Source organism: Heterodontus francisci, chromosome 38 (genome assembly GCF_036365525.1).
Source record: "Heterodontus francisci isolate sHetFra1 chromosome 38, sHetFra1.hap1, whole genome shotgun sequence".
Taxonomy (NCBI): Eukaryota; Metazoa; Chordata; class Chondrichthyes; order Heterodontiformes; family Heterodontidae; genus Heterodontus; species Heterodontus francisci.
The window spans coordinates 27,616,386-27,638,109 of NC_090408.1; the positions used below are offsets into that span (position 1 = coordinate 27,616,386).

At 43.1% G+C, this 21,724-nt stretch overlaps 1 protein-coding gene across 12 annotated transcripts in view; it reads right to left on the bottom strand.

Annotated features, from left to right (window-relative positions):
• Window positions 1–21,724, bottom strand: part of atp8b4 (ATPase phospholipid transporting 8B4) — a 251,477-nt gene that overhangs the window by 50,372 nt on the left and 179,381 nt on the right. For all 12 annotated transcript variants that reach the window (XM_068017953.1, XM_068017955.1, XM_068017959.1 and 9 more), the window contains 6 exons: window positions 12,518–12,676; window positions 11,874–11,962; window positions 10,815–11,011; window positions 8,758–8,966; window positions 4,651–4,694; window positions 925–1,090 (listed from right to left, as the gene is read on the bottom strand). In XM_068017953.1, the coding sequence (XP_067874054.1) occupies window positions 925–1,090; window positions 4,651–4,694; window positions 8,758–8,966; window positions 10,815–11,011; window positions 11,874–11,962; window positions 12,518–12,676 (864 nt within the window). The remainder of the gene's footprint in view (window positions 1–924; window positions 1,091–4,650; window positions 4,695–8,757; window positions 8,967–10,814; window positions 11,012–11,873; window positions 11,963–12,517; window positions 12,677–21,724) is intronic.

A 21,724-nucleotide genomic window follows, 5' to 3' on the forward strand; every position in this document is an offset into this window, starting at 1 on the left:
AATATTGTAAACAGTAAACATGTTGGTGAAAATGAAATGGTTCAAAGATAAACCCAGTGGAAAATAAATGGAACAAATATTTTAATTTTTTAAAAATTATTTTATTTTCATTCCCCTCCCCTCACCTTGCGGGTCTAGTTTCACTACATGCATGATAAAAGGAGAGTCCAGGCTGAGTCCCTCTCTGTGCCCATTTAGAACGTACCATGTGTAAGCAGAAAGCAGAGCAAGCGTGATAAACAGAACAAGACTAACTTTCTATTGGGTGGCTCGGCTGAAAACTCACTCAACCAAGTTAAACATTCCTGAGGGAGAAGCAGACGGGGATCTTGAGCTTTTAACCATCAGCTGCGAGATGCATGTTCTTGTGCAACATGGAGTTTGCAAAACTTCAACATGCTCGTAGCTCAGCAGCACAGCTCGCTGTGGCTGCATTCAGTGCTTAGCCGTCTTAAATTGGCTTAAACCATTAAAATGGAATCAGTTGTAGTAATGCAGCACAGCTCTATCCTCATTAAAGCTGGGCCCCTGAGCTTAAATCTCATACAGTGTCAGCTAATGAAAAACATGACTGCTGACTTGTGTCAGATATACATGCATTTATTTCTGGCACAGCAGTGGAAAGTACTCAAATAAGGTCACCTCACAATTCAGTATTTCATACCCTGTCAGAAACTGCATATATTTTGCATACAGAGATTTAAATAGATTGCTCTATTTTATCAGTAGAATGAATGTTATTAAGTCTCACCTAGATAACCTGGGCCTGAATTTCAAAATGACTTGAGATTACATTTTTCTTTTCAAACTGCACAAACTATGGTTAGTGTTGCATGGCCACTAAGCAAGAACTATCTTTATAGATGTTGCACACTCTTAAAGAAAGGTGGCTGTGATTTCCTGCTTGCAATTTTTTAGCATTACCTTCATTCTTTTCCTCTGGCATGACCGTATGGCACAGAGAAAGCAACCTGAAAAATTCATGCACTGATGGATCCCCCAGTTTAGTCGCTTCCACCAGACTGGCATCATAAAACTTAAACTTTAGATCTGCTAAAGTATTGAATGAAAAATCCACAGAGAGAGTTTTCTGTAAGTTAAGGAGAAAACAAATGAGGCTACAAATATAACAGAGCAAAATTTAACACATCAGCAGACCAGCTATATATTTTTTTGCTAAAATTCTATTTGTAGCTGTGATGTGTTGATGTGTGTATTTAAGTTTAGTCTTAGATCTTCCTTTTTAGATCCAAACCTCAACTTGGTGTTTTTCTATTTGTCTGAGGTTAACTAATCTCAAATTAAGCAATTGTTCCAGAAATGGTTATTACAATATTTATCTTAAATGATAGAATGTGGCCATCAATAGTAAAGACATCCGAGTGAAGAGGCACATAATACAGTGTTGGGAACTTTACATTGGATATGTGAAGGATGTGTGCTTTACTTGTTATAACACAAAAAAGGCCACTTTGCCCATCAAATCTATGCTGATTTTTTTCTCCAAATAAACCATCTTGTATGTGATCTTTATGAGGCCAGCTAACTCATCACACACCCATTGAACTTGGAACCTGTTTGATTTCTCCCAGTGTCCTGACCAACATTCATTCTTCAAAGATCAACACCAAAAACAGATGAACTGGCCATTTATCTCATTGCTTTTTGAGGAACCTTGTTGTACAGAAATTGGTTGCCTTGTTTGCCTCAACAAGAGACTATACTTCAGAAAGAACTTGTGACTGTGATACACTTTGGGTCATTCTGAGGATGTGAAAGGTTCTATATAAATGCAATTTCTTTTGTTGATATGGCTCACTTTTCAACCAAACGATTATGACAGACACTCTTCCATGCCAGTTACAACATGAAAAACCCCAACCTTATTACAGGACAGAAATTATTAAAACTTCAATACTGGAAATACATTTTTAATCATGCTTAGTTTTTTTGGTCAAGAAAAGTTCAAACTAAAATCTTATTAAAATAACTTTTAGCACACAAAATTGAACACTATGATTGGGAAAAATTGCCATGAGTTGTACAAAGGGACATTTGCATTAAACCAACCAATTTAACCAGTAATATGAGCAGATTGAATCAAGGTAAATTTTGGATTACATTTTGATGCTCTGATCACTCAGCCTATCACTGAATTAGATATGAACTAGATGAAAGGTCACTGACCTGAAACATTAACTCTGCTTCTCTCTCCACAGATGCTGCCAGACCTGCTGAATATTTCCAGCATTTCTTGTTTTTATTTTATATTAGATATGAACTAGATTTGCTGCTAGTTATTAATTCAGACCGCACAAGGTATTAGTGAATATATTATGTCTCCTTGAGGCTTTATTCAGATGAATTTGTACTGCCAGTTTTTGACCTTGAGAATTGCACATTTAAAATGCTATAATTACAAATGTTACTCATGCATTGCTGTTGCATAAGCTGTTAAAAGTCACATTTAAAAGAATTACAACAATGACTAAATTGTCCTTTTCACACGCTTTTCCCAATTTGTAAATAAAGCAGTTTACACTTTATTAAGATTTATATGTTTTATTAATGTTGACTTTCAATGCAAATTTCTATTGGCGCTACAAGAGGTGACCACATCTCAGTCAACAAACATCAAGCCATTCTGGTGTGCTCTGTGTAAATATTACATGGATATGTGCATCCTTCCTGAAACTATTTTTGTTTGCATTAAGCAGGGTTGCCAGCATTTAGACTTCAGTCAGGAGGGGTGGCACAGTGGCGCAGTGGTTAGCACCGCAGCCTCACAGCTCCAGCGACCCGGGTTCAATTCTGGGTACTGCCTGTGTGGAGTTTGCAAGTTCTCCCTGTGTCTGCGTGGGTTTCCTCCGGGTGCTCTGGTTTCCTCCCACAGCCAAAAGACTTGCAGGTTGATAGGTAAATTGGCCATTATAAATTGCCCCCAGTTTAGGTAGGTGGTAGGGGAATATAGGGACAGGTGAGGATGTGGTAGGAATATGGCATTAGTGTAGGATTAGTATAAATGGGTGGTTAATGGTCGGCACAGACTCGGTGGGCCGAAGGGCCTGTTTCAGTGCTGTATATCTAAATCTAAAGTAATTTTTGATCCAAAAGCACAATTAAGTGATATACCGACCAGCATATTTTAAAAAGGCCTGGATTTTACCATCAGTGGCAAATGCCATTTCACTTGCCCACAGACTTTCTATGGGTGTTTTCACTGAAACTTGCTGACATTACAAAGTCATTTCAGTACAGTGTCCTCTACAGGGGATCAGGGGTCTGTGTGAACAGGGCAATCCACTGTGTTTCTCCTTAACCAATCTGATTGAAGGATTTTTACTGAGTAGTGCAGAATCTGAACGAAGTGCAGATTAGAATATTTAATTCAACACCAATTCATCTACCAAAAGTGAAACAGAGAGCACAAAGAAAGATGGAGTTAAGAGAAAATTAAAAGAGGCAGAAAGAAAAATATTTAAAAATTAGGTTTTAATTTTTTAAAGTCTCCAACAATAATTAAAATCTGGAGAAATGAGACTTCACACTTGTAGAATCTCACTCAAGCCTATGCTGGAGGCAGGTGAGTAGGAAGGGAGAGGAGTAGTGATGAATTGGGTATGGAAGACTGTGGGCAAAATACCCAAGAGGGAAGAAAGAAAAGGTGGTACGATTAGATGATAGGAAGGGGAGGAGACCGAACAGGAAGCCCTAAGATAAAAAAGTGAGATAGAAGTAATGGGTTTGATTCTGAAGTGGCAGCCACAATGCACAAGCAAATGAACATTGTAGTTATATAGGCATATCCTGGTCATAAAGAGGGACAGGGATGAGCTAATCCAAAAATGTCTAAAATTAAAATCTGAGGTCCTGTGTGGGATGAAGTTGACATGTGGACAGGGTGGAATCAGCTTGAAGTATCCATTAACCAGTGTCTGTAGTGGGCAACCTTTTATGTCGTCTGATGCAACATAAATGAGATGCGTGGAGTCCAGGTTGTTGAAGATCTCAAACAGGTTTATTAACAGCTAACAAGTATGCAAAGTGCAGAGCTAACTATTTACAGGACCTGCCTCTTGGTGTTACAGTTAGCGTGACTCTAGCTCTGAGTCACATGACTGCGTCCTCGTACTTGGCTCATTTGTACATTAAAATCTTAAAGGGTCATCACACTTAAGGCAATCACACAACAGCTTCTGTATAATTATAAATACATGGAATATAAATCGACACTAATATAAATATTGTACTATTTATTCCAATAAATGAAACTAGATAAACTATAAACGTAGATCCTTTCGGTCGGTGTGGGGTGTTGAATCAGGATGAGCCTAAACTACAGGAGAATACCTTGACTTGCTGCAGGGATGGAATTTTGGGACAGATGGTGAAGGCTGACGCTGAGGCCTAAATAGAGTTTTAGGTTGAAGCCTGTTGGGGATGGATGTGGGTATGAAAGGGCAACAGGGAGTAGGTTTCCGGTCAGATCACAGTCTGAACAGAAGCTGCCGTGCAAAAATTATTTTTCAGCACATATAATTAATAATTAAATATAATGACATAATTGCACCTCAGTTTACAAACGTCTGGAAAATTCTATTCATCATTGCATCCATTTAAGTTCAAGTATTTTCTTTATAGTATTCCTACCTCAGATATTTCAGTTTTATGTCCTAGCTCATCATAAACGTCTCCTAGAAAAGAATGTAAAAAATTAGAGTTTCCACTCATTGTTTAGAGGGAAAAAAACTGTATTTCTTCAGACAATAATATGCAAAACCAGGGGTTTAACCGTATAGGAAGTCTAACAAACTACCAACCTGTAGAGGTGGGGTTGGAGAGGCAGGCACAGAAAGTTCGCCCTCAGTGTCATACAGCATAGAAACAGGCCCTTCGGCCCACCGTGTCCATGCCAACCATAATGCCTATCTATACTAATCCCACCTGCCTGCATTAATTCCATATCCCTCTATGCCTTGCTCATTCAAGTACCTGTCCAGATGCCTCTTAAATGTTGCTACTGTTCCTGCCTCCACGACCTCCTCTGGCACCTCATTCCATGTGAGAAAAATTTACCCCTTTGATCCCCTTTAAACCTCCTCCCTCTCACCTTTAATCTATGCCCTCTAGCTTTAGTCACCCCTACCATGGGAAACAGACTCTGGCTATCTACCTTATCTATGCCTCTCATACATGTCCCCTCTCAGCCTCCTTCGCTCCATGTTGACACTATCTTCTTTACACAAGCACACACAGATTCTGCCATGACGTTTAGTAATAGATAGTTAATAGACAAAACTATAACAACTCAGCAGATCCTGTTAGCAGCAAAGAAACAGCGCTCGCTGTTCACCTCACTGACAGGATTGAAGGTGGGGTGTCGGGGGGAGAGCAGCTTTGAGATGGCTTCCCGAAGCATTCCTGCTGCTGGGGAACGTTCCCAGGATTGGGCTGGTAACAGGATCAGCTGCTCCACGAAGGCGAGCAGCCAATTAAATTGGTTATGAGGGGTGACTTTGCAGAACCACAGGAACTTTATCACCAGTGGAGTGCCCCTCCCCTCCTCCATCATATGCAGAGACCGCTAGCTCACTGGAGGCAGACTCCAAGTGGCAGGTGTGGGGGCCATTGGCACCAGAAGCTCCATGCCCCAGTGACCGGGCTGGGTGGTTGAAAGGCCACAATTGAAGCTGCATCTGATCCTTCCACCCCGATGGCCCTACCGACTTCAGGAGTCTACAGTGCAGCAGCTCTTCCGTGTTGACCAGTGAGGGCGCCTCAACCTCTGCAGCTTCCACCTCTCCCGGTGGGGTTGCTGAGGCTCCAGAGTTGCCGGCACTCTCATTGGGCCTGCACCATCATGAGTCTGCCCGCCATCCTTAATACGACAGCGAGCGTGGAGGCTGCCTCCCGGACAATTGCACTGCTGGTATCACTGCTGGTAAGTGCAGGCTCGGGACCCACATTTGGTCCCAACATCGGGGTCTCGAAGCCCACAGGAAACTCCAGCCTGTAGAGTCCAAACCAGAAAGGATAAAGGAGGAAACATAAATTACTTTTAAATGATGTAGAGAAAGCAAAATAAAGATTGGGAAATACAAATGGGATAAGGGAGAGAGATAAGAGGCAGACAGAAAAAGTTAAACAAAAGTTTAAATTTTAGTTTCCTTAAAAATCTGCAACATTAATTTTCTTCTGAGGCAATGAGACTCCACACTTTGTATAATTAATTTTTCAGAGCCAAAGAGGTTATTCAGCAGTGATTATCACTTATTACACCATTAAAAGCTCACTTATTCCTAAGAGCACCAGCCCCAGCTTTTTCAGCCGTCTTTAGTGCAGAACCAATGGCCAAGTAACCCAAGTTAATTCCATTATAGTGATTTCAGTGCCGTGTCTGTTGGTGAGGACTGCAACAGTGCACCCTGTGGAGCAATGGGGTATCTCTGACAGGGATTTCTGGGTTTAACTGCCCATGTGCAGATGCCAAAAGTTGCTGTCAGATTTACCTATAAAGGTAAAGGTGTGCGCCGACAGCTTCAATGTTATTATTGCAGCAACATCTGGGCCATAGTGTTTAGGTAACCAACATATTTTTTTTTAATGAGAGTGAAGGAGACATTACCAAGGTCCTTACTATCAACAGAAAATATTTTGCTACCAAATTACATGCCGAACACTGTGCAGAACGCACATGCGGATCTAGAAGTTGAAACATACAAGGGCTGATTTTACATGTGCTGGGGTCCTCACCGATCAGGAGGGCAAACGAACAAATCACTGCTCCAAATGAAGAAAAAGATCATGGAAAGTGCACCACAATTTTCCAATCTGAATTCCTGCTGGGGGAGGCTCCCTGCCTGTAGTGCTCATTCATAAAATCAGCTTAATAAAATTTATGTTTGGTGTAAATTAAGTTTAATTAAAGAAGGAACCAGATATTGAATACCGTAAAACATCAGTGATATTTTAGCTACCACTATGATTTGGACTTTGAGAAGCTACTGTGGCAAGCAGCATCCTACAATTATAGTTGCCTTTGGTGATGTGCTTATGAGGGGAATGGTCAGCATTTATGCCAGGTGGAAATTTTTTTTTTGCGGTAATGTATTGAGGATAGTAAATAATTTGCCAGATGATAGGATAGTTCCATAAGAAAATTATAACCCACAAGAGGCAAAAAATAGTCAAATCTTCATTATCCAGATTGCATCACAGTTGATTATTTGATTCAATTTTTAAAAATAACTCTACACTGAATTTAATTTAACTGTAAATTAAAAAAATTTGGTGGGCATTTTAGTTTAGTTTAGAGATACAGCACTGAAACAGGCCCTTCGGCCCACCGAGTCTGTGCCGACCATCAACCACCCATTTATACTAACCCTACACTAACCCCATATCCTTACCACATCCCCACCTGTCCCTATATTTCCCTACCACCTACCTACACTAGGGGCAATTTATAATGGCCAATTAACCTATCAACCTGCAAGTCTTTGGCATTTTAATATTTCAGTCAGATTTTGAGAGACTACCTAAACATTCATGTTAACTCCATGGCTTGTTCTTAATAAAGATACATTTGGGATGAAGAATGTTCTATTTATTTATGGCTACTAACCTGTAGGAGCAAAATTTTAAATGTGAGGCCTGACTGAAAGTCAAGAAAATCGTCTTTTTCCCCACAGCTGACTACACACCAAGGATTGGATAAAAGGTTCAAGTAGCCAAATAACTGAATGACCTAAACAATCTACTTGTCACCTTGAATATTCATATTGCAAGATGATCCTCACCAGTGAAGTACAGAACAGTTATTTGAAACTTTACTATCATATATCGGGTATATAATTAGTCAGGTCTCATAATTAACATGACTCCCCAGAAGGTTTAGACATAGAGTATCTGCCCCTGAGCTGTATAGAACAGGAAGGATCAAGATTCAATCCTCAGTCTATGCTGAGCTAACTGATCTGAATTAGCAGCAGCAATCTTTAGTCAGGGTTTCTCCTCTGGTTTACTCTACAGTGATCCCTTCTGGGAGTGTGCCTAAGTAAATGCTGGGCTAGGGCAGGATCTCGCTTTGCAAGGCTATACCCTCCATTGCTGGACAACCGACTCGCACTCATACAATTCGGTCGAAAAGTAGTGTGATAAGCAATTCTCCTCATATGCAAATATTGGACAATAGAACAGATTATGTTTGCATATTTGATATCGGTATACAATGTAAACAGGGAAAAATAATAACAAAGCAAATGACATTGTTTGATGATCATTTATCATTAATGATGGATGTAAATCTCGAAGGGGACTAAAGAGAGTACTTTTTGTTTCAGGTGTCAGCATTTCAATACGATGCATCTTGTCATGCCCAGCACTGCCTAAAACATCATTTCCTGGAGTCCCGTGCCTCTGGAAGTTTGAAGGCCAGACCAAACTCATGGTTCAACTTGTGGTCCCCACGGTTGCCTTATGCAATCACTTTGGGGAGCTTCTTCTGTGAATCACATCAGTGATATCACCAGAAAGGTCTACCAGAGAAGACGGCACGACTCAAGGGTCTCCATTTGATCGTAAATCAGTATTTCTACAAAACAAATTAAGAAAATCATTGAGGAATATTATGGCTGGGTTGGAGGGAAGGGAAGGTAGAGTCTCTTAACAAGGAGGACTTCCCTGGACTTGCAATTCCTTTTAAATGCAACTGTAAGGATAAAGTGCACGTTATTTAAGAACTGAACAGAAGCTTACCGTAGGCTTTTCCATTAATTGAGCACTTGTGGAAAATCATTATATTCTGTGTAAGTGTTCCTGTTTTGTCAGAAAATATATATTCTATTTGACCTAGCTCTTCGTTAAGTGTTGTGGTTCGTGCCTCCGCAGATGTGTTTTTCTTGGCATAGTACATCTTCCGGTCCCAGTTTATGAAGTAGCTATGTCCAAGCCGAATGACTTCAACACTTAAATGAACACAAAGTCAAAAAGAAATTGAGATCATGAAAGAGAAAATAATAACATATTGCAACAAGAAACAATTAAAAACCAAACTGGAACATCAAAACAGGACAATGCAAATATCTGGAAGAATATTTTTGTATTTTAAATTGAGATCATAAAAACAGCAGTAAAAGTAAACTTCAAAGTGAAATAGTCTAAAAAAAACATCAAAAGTAGCAGAAACAAATCATCTTTTTCCTAGGCAGTCCCTCGGGATCGAGGATGACTTGCTTCCACTCTGCTTTGATGGGCTCTGAGATGGCTGATAAGTCCAATGCTTGACACTGCCACATGAGTGGTGGGTGGTGCTTGAAGGGTCAGGTAGATGTGTAGTTTGGAGGTTTTTCGGCTCCCTCTGACACCTTGGCTTTGTCTCTGCATGTTCCTGATGAAGTCCCTCATGGCATACCATGCCTTCTCGAATGAGCTTTCTCCAACTAGGACAGCCACAAGCCAGGGACTTGCATGAGTCGAAGGGAATGTTTGATCTCTTCAGGGATGTTTTGAGGACATATCTAATGCGTTTCTGCTGTCCTCCTGGGAGTCTCCTGCTGCGACCAAGTTCTAAGTGGGACAACTGCTTCGGGAGTCTGGTGTCAAGCATGCAGACGACATGTCCCACCCAGCGAAGCTGGTGTCGAGTGATCAGTGTCTTGATGCTGGACAGGTTGGCTTGGGAGAGGACACTGCTGTTGGACTGTCTTTCTTGCCACTGGATTTGGAGGATTTTGCAGAAGCACCTCTGGTGGCACTTCTCCAGGGGTTTAAGGTGCCTGCAGTAGGTTGTCCGAAACTCCGAAGCATAAAGGAGCACAGGGATCACTGCTGCCTGGTAAACCATGATCATAGCAGAAACAAATAAGGCATTGTTGACCAGCAGGTTGAGAAGTTGGAAGTGACGGATATGTCCTTTTCTGTTTACTTCAAGGAAGCAACATCGAAGATGTATCCAAATTAAATAAACATGCTCATCTATTCAAAGAAGACCACAGGAACTGGTGTCCTGGCTAATATTCATCCCTCAATCAACATCACAAAAACAGATTATCTGGTCATTATCGCCATGTTGTTTGTGGGAGTTTCTGTGCACAAATGAGCTGCTGCGTTTCCGACATTACAACAGTAACTGCACGTCAAAAGTACTTCACTGTCTGTAGAGTACTTTGAGATGTCCGGTGGTCATGAACAGCACTATATAAATGCAAGTCTTTCTTTTTATGAATCTCTAGATGCCTATCTATATATTGCCATATAATTAATATGCACATGCATTTCTTATCCATTATATCACACTCAGTGTCACACTTTTCACATTTAATTGCAAGCAAATTTTATCTGTCAAATTTCTTCCAGTTGATTGTTGGAGGAAATTTGCATATGTGTCAATCTTGAAAGGTTTCGGGTGTATCACACTTAATTCCAAATATAAACTTCAACCACACTTAAAAACAAAACAGAAACCTCATCATTTGCTGATGGTTTCTTGAGCCCTGTGGATTTACCAAATTACAGAGGAATTTTCCCCAACAACACAAAATAATCTTTTAACCGACATCACTACAATTAAACCTTGCAAAATCAAAGGGGCAATCAATTACACACAACCCTAGCTAGACCCAGGGATTCCTCTATATTTACGAAACAGTGCATTATCCAACTGATGAATGTGGATCTGCTAGCTAATCAAATTATGCATGAATATTCTCTGGAATTAACATCAAACAACAAATTTTAACATGAAAAGCAACGGCTTGAGAATAAAACCTCAGTAAAACCTCCCTGCTGAAAATTCACTGATAACAATGACTCACCTGACATACAGAGAGATCGGCACAACAGTGTTCAGGATAATTATGTATGACCAGAAACTTAGAAATCCTGAAAAAAATGCATTTTTCATCCACTGGTCCCAGGGCAGGTAAATGTGGAAATGGAATCCAACTTCATTTTCCCAAATGGAATTGCCAATTCCTAAAATGATTCCCATGCACACAAGAAAGCCGAAGATCTGAAGAGAGAATCGTTGTTATCATAGAGAGAAGAGTGGTGGGTATTGCATTTCTTTTATTTTACTGTATTTCTAGCTCTTTTCGCAGCCAAGCGCTGGAATTTGAATTTAGCAGCATCAGTCCTGCTTCCCAGAAGACTACATCCAAGAAACTAAACTACTGGTTAGTCAACACCATTAGCAGTGCTGTGTGCAAGTCTATATCCAAGATTGTCCCATTCCCTCTGGCCAAGAAGACAATAGAAGGAAAAGGTGGGTTAAAAAAAAGGAGAAAAAATTATCAAATGTTTTGGACCAGTTATTTTATATTTAAATAATGCCATTTTTTTATTAACCATTACGAAATCTAAATTACAGTGTGTCTACAGCATAGACACAGGCCATTTAGCGCAACTGGTCTCTGCCAGTGTTTTTGCTCCACACGAGCCTCCTCCCACCCCTCTTGGTTTAACCCTATCAGCACGTCCTCCTATTCCTTTCTCCCTCATGTGCTTATCTTGCACCCCCCCCTCCCCTTTAAATGTATCCATGCTATTTGGTTTAACTACATGACTGAATATTTACAGGATGTTGTAAATGCTTCATGACTCAATTTCAATTATATTTCACAGTGATGATTGATACAGCTTCTCAACATTTCCAGGAATGACTAGGACTGTCAGAATTGGAAGGCAATTGTCATGTCTGCGAAGTAAGGAAGTATCACTGCATTAGTGATCCAGTCTCATTAATGGATATTGTGGACACTCTACATTACTATGAATGATGCATACAACATCAGATTTCCAGTGTGCACCAGAAAAGGCGCTCTTTAGCCTTAGGTGACCAGGTAAACACATTCAAAAAGTTTTCATTGACTTACCCACAGCACCAAAGTATTCATCAGTCGGTCTATACTCGTTCGTTTGAATTTGGTTCGGCCACTGTTCTGCATTAGCTTGGTATCAGGCCCTAGAATATAAAGACGAGGATGTGCTATCAATATTACTAAACAAAATTATTTGGTGTCAGCCTTGGCTCAGTTGGTAGTACTCTTGCCTCTGAGTCAGGAGATTGTGGGTTCAAATCCCACTCAGACACTTGAGCATTAAATCTAGACTATCACTCGAGTGATCACTGAGGAGGTGCTGAACTGTCAGAGATGCCATTCTACAGATGTGATTTTAAACTGAGGCCCCATCTACCCTCTCAGGTGGACATAAACAATTCCCATTGCTCTATTCAAAGAACAGGGGAGCTCTTGTTGGTGTCCTCGCCAATATTTATCCCTCAGCCATAACAGATTATCTGATCGTTATCATATTGCTGCTTGCTGGCTGCAAATTGGCGGCCATGTTTCCGACATTAATTTCACTTCAAAAAGTGCTTAATTGGCTGCAAAAGACTTTGGGATGTCCCCGGTTCGTGAAAGGCACTATAGAAATGCAAATCTTTCTTTTTGCTTTTTAATCAGGCTGTCAGAATTCTTCCTTTTAATGATTCAGTCTGTGCTGTTCTATGATTTACCTGCAAAGATCACCAGACCAAAGCACCACTCTGTGTTCCGGAGCACGCAACCTCGAAGCAGCATCTTTTCATTATCTAGTGAATATTTCTTATCCTTCCAAAATAGTGTCCCTGTGAATTTGTCCAATTTATTATTTGGAGGCTCGCAAATGATTTCCCCTGGCACAACAAAAGAAGGTAAATGTATCAATAAAAGAAGATTCATTCAACACATCAGTAAATACTCTAAAAATCTGAATATAGTCCAGGAAAAGGAATTTGCTTCATTCACTTCACTGATCCGTTCCTAGTTCAACAACATTCCAGAAATACTGGCAAGCATTTCGCCAGCACAAACCAATTCAATGTTTAAACATTAAATAAATTGCACTCCAACTGTGATTAACGGAACTATTCTCTTCTCAATGCAATCTTTATTTTCCAATTTAAGTAGAAAAATTTGACAAGGGATTTTCTGAATAAAATACACAAAGCAACTCAGCAAAATGGATATTTGAAGAATTTTATAATCAAGATGAATATCGTGAGTGCGAAATGAAACACTTGCACTTTCCTCTAACTAACATTAATATTACGCAGCCAGCTGCAGAGTACAGGTCCCTCTACTCTGCCAAGTTATGTGCCCTAATGCCAGAAGAATGGCCCTTACTGCAGCAAAAGATTGTTTCACTACTTCCATGAGTCATCTTTATGGCTTTTAAAATGGATAATTTTACTTGGAGATGCCTAATAGTTTTGGACACTTTGGCCGGGATTTAACCTGGGCAATGGGGGAGTCGGCGTCCGTAAAAGCAAAGCCGAGAGCCCCGCGCCGCCTCTTCTATGGGAGGCCCACCGAATCAACTGCCCATTAGGCACTTAACTGGACAGCAGCTTTTTTTTTTATTCATTCAGGGATGTGGGGCGTCGCTGGCCAGGCCAGCATTTATTGCCCATCCCTAATTGCCCTGGAGAAGGTGGTGGTGAGCTGCCTTCTTGAACCGCTGCAGTCCATTTGGGGTAGGTACACCCACAGTGCTGTTAGGAAGGGAGTTCCAGGATTTTGACCCAGCGACAGTGAAGGAACGGCGATATAGTTCCAATTCAGGATGGTGTGTGACTTGGAGGGGAACTTGCAGGTGGTGGTGTTCCCATGCATTTGCTGCCCTTGTCCTTCTAGTTGGTAGAGATTGCGGGTTTGGAAGGTGCTGTTGAAGGAGCCTTGGTGCATTGCTGCAGTGCATCTTGTAGATGCTACACACTGCTGCCACTGTGCGTTGGTGGTGGAGGGAGTGAATGTTTGTAGATGGGGTGCCAATCAAGTGGGCTGCTTTGTCCTGGATGGTGTCGAGCTTCTTGAGTGTTGTTGGAGCTGCACCCATCCAGGCAAGTGAAGAGTATTCCATCACACTCCTGACTTGTGCCTTGTAGATGGTGGACAGGCTTTGGGGAGTCAGGAGATGAGTTACTCGCCTCAGGATTCCTAGCCTCTGACCTGCTCTTGTAGCCACTGTATTTATATGGCTACTCCAGTTCAGTTTCTGGTCAACGGTAGTGCCTAGGATGTTGATAGTGGGGGAATTCAGCGATGGTAATGCCATTGAATGTCAAGGGGAGATGGTTAGATTCTCTTTTGTTGGAGATGGTCATTGCCTGGCACTTGTGTAGTGCGAATGTTACTTGCCACTTATCAGCCCAAGGCTGGATATTGTGCAGGTCTTGCTGCATTTCTACACTGACTGCTTCAGTATCTGAGGAGTTGCGAATGGTGCTAAACATTGTGCAATCATGCGCGAACATCCCCACTTCTGATCTTATGATTGAAGGTCATTGATGAAGCAGCTGAAGATGGTTGGGCCGAGGATACTACCCTAAGGAACTCCTACAGTGATGTCCTGGAGCTCAGATGATTGACCTCCAACAACCACAACCATCTTCCTTTGCGCTAGGTATGAATCCAGCCAGCGGAGGGTTTTCCCCGATTCCCATTGACTCCTGTTTTGCTAGGGCTCCTTGATGCTATACTTGGTCAAATGCTGCCTTGATGTCAAGGGCAGTCACTCTCACCTCACCTCTTGAGTTCAGCTCTTTTGTCCATGTTTGAACCAAGGCTGTAATGAGGTCAGGAGCTGAGTGGCCCTGGCGGAACCCAAACTGAGCGTCACTGAGCAGGTTATTGCTAAGCAAGTGCCGCTTGATGGCACTGTTGATGACACCTTCCATCACTTTACTGATGATTGAGAGTAAGCTGATGGGGCAGTAATTGGCCGGGTTAGATTTGTCCTGCTTTTTGTGTACAGGACATACCTGGGCAATTTTCCACATTGCCGGGTAGATGTCAGTGTTGTAGCTGTACTGGAACAGCTTGGCTAGGGGCGCGGCAAGATCTGGAGCACAGGACTTCAGTACTATTGCTGGAATATTGTCAGGGCCCATAGCTTTTGCAGTATCCAGTGCCTTCAGTTGTTTCTTGATATCACGCAGAGTGAATCGAATTGGCTGAAGTCTGGCATCTGTGATGCTGGGGACTTCAGGAGGAGGCCAAGATGGATCATCAACTTGGCATTTCTGGCTGAAGATTGTTGAAAATGCTTCAGCCTTACCTTTCGCACTGATGTGCTTGGCTCCCCCATCATTGAGGATGGGGATATTTGTGGAGCCACTTCCTCCAGTTAGTTGTTTAATTGTCCACTACCATTCACGGCTGGATGTGGCAAGACTGCAGAGCTTAGATCTGACCCGTTGGTTATGGGATCGCTTAGCTCTTTCTATCACATGCTGCTTATGCAGTTTGGCACCCAGATAGTCTTGTGTTGTAGCTTCACCAGGTTGACACCTCATTTTGAGGTATGCCTGGTGCTGCTCCTGGCATGCCTTCCTGCACTCTTCATTGAACCAGGGTTGGTCGCCTGGCTTGATAGTAATGGTAGAGTGGGGGATATGCCGGGCCATGAGGTTACAGATTGTGGTTGAGTACAATTCCGCTGCTGCTGATGGCCCACAGCGCCTCATGGATGCCCATTTTTGCATTGCTAGATCTGTTCGAAATCTATCCCATTTAGCACGGTGATAGTGCCACACAACACAATGGACGGTATCCTCAATGTGAAGGCGGGACTTTGTCTCCACAAGGACTGTGCAATACAGTCATGGACAGAAGCATCTGCGGCAGGCAAATTGGTGAGGATGAGGTCAAGTATGTTTTTCCCTCGTGTTGGTTCCCTCAGCACCCGCCGCAGACCCAGTCTAGCAGCTATGTCCTTTAGGACTCAGCCAGCTCGGTCAGTAGTGGTGCTACCGAGCCACTCTTGGTGATGAACATTGAAGTCCCCCACCCAGAGTACATTTTGTGCCCTTGCCACCCTCAGTGCTTCCTCCAAGTGCTGTTCAACATGGAGAAGTACTGAGTCATCAGCTGAGGGCGGGCAGTAGGTGGTAATCAGTAGGAGATTACCTTGCCCATGTTTGACCTGAGGCCATGAGACTTCATGGGGTCCGGAGTCGATGTTGAGGACTCCCAGGGCAACTCCCTCCCTACTGTATACCACTGTGCCACCACCTCTGGTGGGTCTGCCCTGCCGGTGGGACAGGACATACCCGGGGATGGTGATGGCAGTGTCTGGGACATTGTCTGTCAGGTATGATTGCGTGAGTATGACTATGTCAGGCTGTTGCTTGACTAGTCTGTGGGACAGCTCTCCCAACTTTGGCACAAGCCCCCAGATGTTAGTAAGGAGGACTTTGCAGGGTCGACAGGGCTGGGTTTGCCGGTGCCTAGGTCGATGCCGGGTAGTCCGTCCAGTTTCATTCCTTTTCATTGACTTTGTAGCAGTTAGGTACAACTGAGTGGCTTTCTAGGCCATTTCAGAGGGCATGTAAGAGTTAACCACATTGCTGTGGGTCTGGAGTCACATGTAGGCCAGACCAGGTAAGGACAGCAGATTTCCTTCCCTAAAGGACATTAGTGAACCAGATGGGTTGTTTACAACAATCGACAATGGTTTCATGGCCATCTTTAGACTAGCTTTTAATTCCAGATTTATTAATTAAATTCAAATTCCACCTTCTCCTGTAGTGGGATTCGAACCCATGTCCCCAGAGAAATACCCTGGGTCTCTGGGTTACTAATCCAGTGATAATACCACTACGCCACTGCCTACCCATGGAGAGCTGCTGGCCAATCAGAGGCCCAGGAGCAGGGTTGGACCCAGGTGACAGATAGGTCAGGGCGGGATGGGGGTGTAGGGGGTGGGCAGCAAGGGCAATGGGGTGGATCTCAGCGCCTCCCCCCACCCCTTCTTGATGCCTGGTCCCTATTCAGGCACTGTGCATTTTAATGAGGGACCCTCCCCCCACACCCCGCCCCCGGAACTGGAAAGCAGCCCACACAGTTTTTCCTGCCGTGCTTCCCATGGGGCGACAGGGCCGCCCGCTTCTCGGCTAATAGTGGCGGGATGAGGCCCTTAATTGGGCATTAATTGCCCCGTTGTCATTAAAATAGAGTTTAAGCACAATTTGCAACATAAAAAAGCTCGCTCAGCACTTACAGAATTGAAAGGGGAGAATTTTATGCTCTCCCCCTGTGGGGGGATTTGGAGGCAGGGAGAGCAGATAATTGGGTGGGATGGCAACGGGGCAGGAAGGTTGTTCACAGGCCCTCCTGCCCCGGACTTCATTTCAGTGGAGGCAGGAGGGTGGCGGGAGTCCCTCACCGTCACCATCCCACCCAATTATCTGCTCTCCCCACTTTCAAACCCGCCACGGGGGAGAGCATAAAATTCCCCCCTTTCAATTCTGCAAGCGCTGAGGGAGCTTTTTTATGTTGCACATTGTGCTTAAACTCTATTTTAATGACTCAAATACTGGTCCCAAGATACACATTGGATAACTAAGTACCTGAAAATTGTTACTCTGAAAATTGATCTCAATACTATTTCTTCTTGGATAGGCAATGCAAATAAACATTAGGTTAGACTGACAGACATTTAAATCTGGACATGTCCTACCTGAGCAGAGTTTGTGTTTTTAATTTAATAAGGGTCTAGATGAAAACAACAGTTCCCACCGTCTGAACATATCCCTTTAAATAACAGATCTGGATTTAATAGATTATATGGGGTTTTGATAGAGTAGATAAGGAGAAATTTACAATTGGCAGGAAGTTCAGTAACCAAAGGACACAAATTTAAGATAATTGGAAGAACTGGGGGGAAGGAGAGACAAATTAGGGTTTTTTTTTCAATGCAGCAAGATATGATGATTTGGAATGTGCTGCCTGATAGGGTATTGAAGCAGATTTAACAGTAACTTTCAAAAGGGAATTAGCTAAGCTCCTGAAGAGAAGAAATCTGCAGGGCTATGGGGAAAGGGCAGGAGCGTGGGACTAGCTAAGTTGCTCTTGCTGAGAGTCAGCACGGACACAAAGGGGCCAAATAGCCTCCTTCTGTGCTGTAACCAATCTATGACTCTATCTGATTTACACCTCCTTAGATCCATTTTTTGTTTCCTTACTTGTCCCATTACCACTTTTGCCTTGCACCATCATCCCTTTAGTCATTTAATCACTCCTGCCTTCTACCTTATCACAGATCTTCCCTTTTGCTCTTTCCTCCCCTCCCCCTATTCCGCACTTTTGCACTTGCTTGGAAACTGTTCAACTCTAACTTTTTCCAGTTCGGATGAAAGCTCATCTGACCTGAAACGTTAACTTTTTTACTCTCTCCACAGATGCTGCCTGTCCTGCTGAGTATTTCCAGCATTTTCTGTTTTTATTTCAAACTATACACGCGCTCAATTCTATTACTGTAAACTGGTGGAACCTTTGCTTATGTCCATACTAAGTGGATTGCTGAGGATCAAGTCAATTTTTGTATAGTGAAGTGACAGAATTTTCGACATTGGATGGTGTCTGCTGCTCTCCTATATCAGACAAAATTAATTACAGCCTTTGGTTGGAATGTCCACAAACTGGGTGGGAACAAGATTATCCATCTCCCCCACAACAGAACTGTGCCAAACAAAGACATTCCAAACACTGCTTTTTGAGAAATGAGTAAGTGGTTAAGTGCATTTAGAACTAGGGCCCACAAATCCAACCCTACTCTGTCCACACCCTCTTGTGGCAAATAGATTGTTCTTGTCTGACACAGATGAGTCACTTTGACATGTTCATGAAACACTTAAACATAGACTATTTATCCTGTCTGCCTGCAAACATGCAAATACTTGATTGATGGGTGTGAGACACAGGGCTGGATTTTACCGTACGCAGACAGGACTTTGTCACCAACGTAAAAGTTGGTGGCGAACCCGCTTCCACCTAGCCTGGGAACCCGACCCGCATTTTACGGATCCCTGGGCTTTAACTGTCCTGAGGTGGGACTTCCCACCAGCCTGAGGAAGGAGGTCCCGCCTCAGTGAGCTGCCATCCAATCAGCGGGCCGGCAGCTCTTAGTCCCAGCAGCACCACCGGGAGCGGTGGCCACTGCTGATACTGCAGCCCAGCCGACTGAGGAGGATGCCAAGGAGCCGGGATCCAAAGTAGGTTTACGATGCCTCGCCGAGGGAATTGGGCGTACCCCGGCGAGGCAAGGATGGTAGTTTGGGGGGGAAGCGTCTTGGGTCCCAGGGATGGGTTGGGAGGCGGGGGCGGTCCTCAATTGGGCATCCTGTGCCCAACTGCCATGACACCCCCCTGGAGCACAGAAAGGCCGGCAACTATCGCTGGGCGGCCTTTCACATCGCCAGCAAGCCCGCCTGCCACGGGTAAAACACCCGTGGAGGCGGGCGCGGGCGCTTAAGTGGCCATTCAGTGGTCACTTAAGGGCCTTGATTGGCCTCGGGCGGGCTGGCCGTTTTCCCCCCTGCCCGACCGCCATAAAGTTGGCCGGAGATGGAAGCAGGGCAGGAAGGCCTCCTGGAGCCTTCCGCTCAATTTCACACCACCCCCACGCCACCATCCGACCCAATGGGCAGTGTAAAATTCAGCCCACAGAGTGGCTTTTGATATTTCCCAGAATTTAGGATGAGCCTCATGGACTGTTATTCCTATGTTCCTATTTTCAACAACCTTTGGACTCTAGAGATTTAGATAAGCACACAATGTCTTTGCAGCGAAGTGTCACTCCAGGACTTGAGCACAAAAATCTTTCCAGGGCAGTACTAAGGGACTGCTGCACTGTTCAAGGTGCTGCCTTTCTGATGTGATGTTAAACCTTCTCGGGTGGATGTAAAAGATCCCTTGGCGGTATTGCAAAGAAGAGCAGGGGAGTTATCCCTGGTGTCCTGGTCAATATTTATCCCTCAATCAACATCACAAAGCAGATTATCTGGTTATGATCACACTGCTGTTGTGGGAACTTGCTGTGTGCAAATTGGCTGCCATGCTTCTGACATTGCAACAGTGTCTACACTTCAAATGCTCTTCATTGGCTGTAAAGTGCTCTGGGACATCCTGAGGTCATGATAAGTGCTATATTTTCTTTCAACTTTTTCTTTCTCCTTTTTCTGGCTTCGACATTGTCCTCAAGGGCTCTTTCTCATTGTGCACATTCTGTTCCACCAGCAGGTGGAGCACAGCATTTATATTGCCTGCCATTTGTTTCTGTTCCCAACGTTGTAATGATCCAGTGCAATGCAAAGAGGTCAGTAGATGATTTACATCTCAATTACGTGACTTCACTGAAAGTTGCTTATATTGAAAGTCCTCAATCTTCATGCAAAAATGTTGAGATAAACTCAGCCCAGCTCAAAACTGTCTTCCAGAGCTTATGTTCTATTGGAGCTCATTTTAGCATACTATGGACAAAACCCATGTTGTGCTTCTGGACTCCTTACAATCCTCATCCAGTGGCTGGATAAGGATCACCTAGTCCATGTCAGAGTCGAGATCAGACTTGTGGTCTGTTGTCAGGCCTGTACATAATTCTCCCTGTTGTTTATGCTAGGAACAAAAGATCTGTTACAGCTACACTTCAACACCCTGCATCAGACCTGTAAAATGCTGGCTGGAACAATTTCATTATATGAACAGCAGAGGCAGTCAGACACATTGATGCATTCTCTGTCATCTAGAAGATGCAACCTTGTGCACTAGCCTCCCTCAGCCACCGCCCCCGCCCGCCCGCCCCCCACCCCTCCCCACTCTTGGGGTGGCAAAAAAAGGGAGAGCTCTTCAGTAAAGACTATGGGATATTCCTCCAGGTATCCATAAGGCAACCAACCAAACATCATCAACAAACCAGTCATACCTAACCAGCCAACACCCCACAAAATGTTCCTTTCATTCCCGGCCTGTGCAATTCTGAACAAAATAATGAGCTATGTTAGGACTCGGTTCCCTGGAGATAAAAATGAAAATGCACAGTTAACCATAACTTGCAAGTTATTTTTAAAAAAAACATTAAACCATGGGAAATTTGGAACTTGCCCAATGATACCCAGTATCATTTCTCTCAGTCTATCTATACTCCTAGCAGCTGCTAAAGTCAGACTCATGCGATTAACGAGACTAACTCATGACAGTTGGGCAGGGCTATTGTTGTAAGAACCAATACAAATCCTAAGTGGCAGAAGAGCCAAACCAAAGAGGCAAATCAAACTTCACACCTTTGTGGCAATCTTTTTGGCAACATTTGCACCACCGCTATGGAAGGGAAAGATCACCATGGCCTGTTTGACTTTCATCCTAAGCCAAAATTCTTTGGGTGTAACCAGAAAAAAACCCATCTGAATTAGAAAATTTTCTTTTCCCTGTTCAGCAGCTTCGACGATCCATGACAATATTTGGCCATTTGTTTGGGAATAGCACTAAACTAAAACCCATGTATTTTTCAAAAGACATACTGGAGTATTTAAAAGCAGGATTAACCAATATATACATCTGCCCTTCCTGAAAACCAAAAGCCAACAGTGATGTAAAAAATAGATTGAGTTCACTTTGTTTATAAAGTCTAATAAACAAGTTTCTAATATATGCGTGTGGATGTCCAAATGACCTTACATAGAAATGGTTTGAGAACATTAACTTACTCAGTAACAGAAAAAAACAATTCAATTTATTGCAGTTAAGTACCCATAGAAATCAACCCATAAATGACTTAGAAAAAGTTCAGCAAATAAGTATTAGATTTTGCCTAAAGGAATATATGGGGTGGCATTCCTCTTACTAAAACCTGGGTGTTTGGTGTTTTGAATGGACAGCTACCAAAATCACATTCTCATGCATTG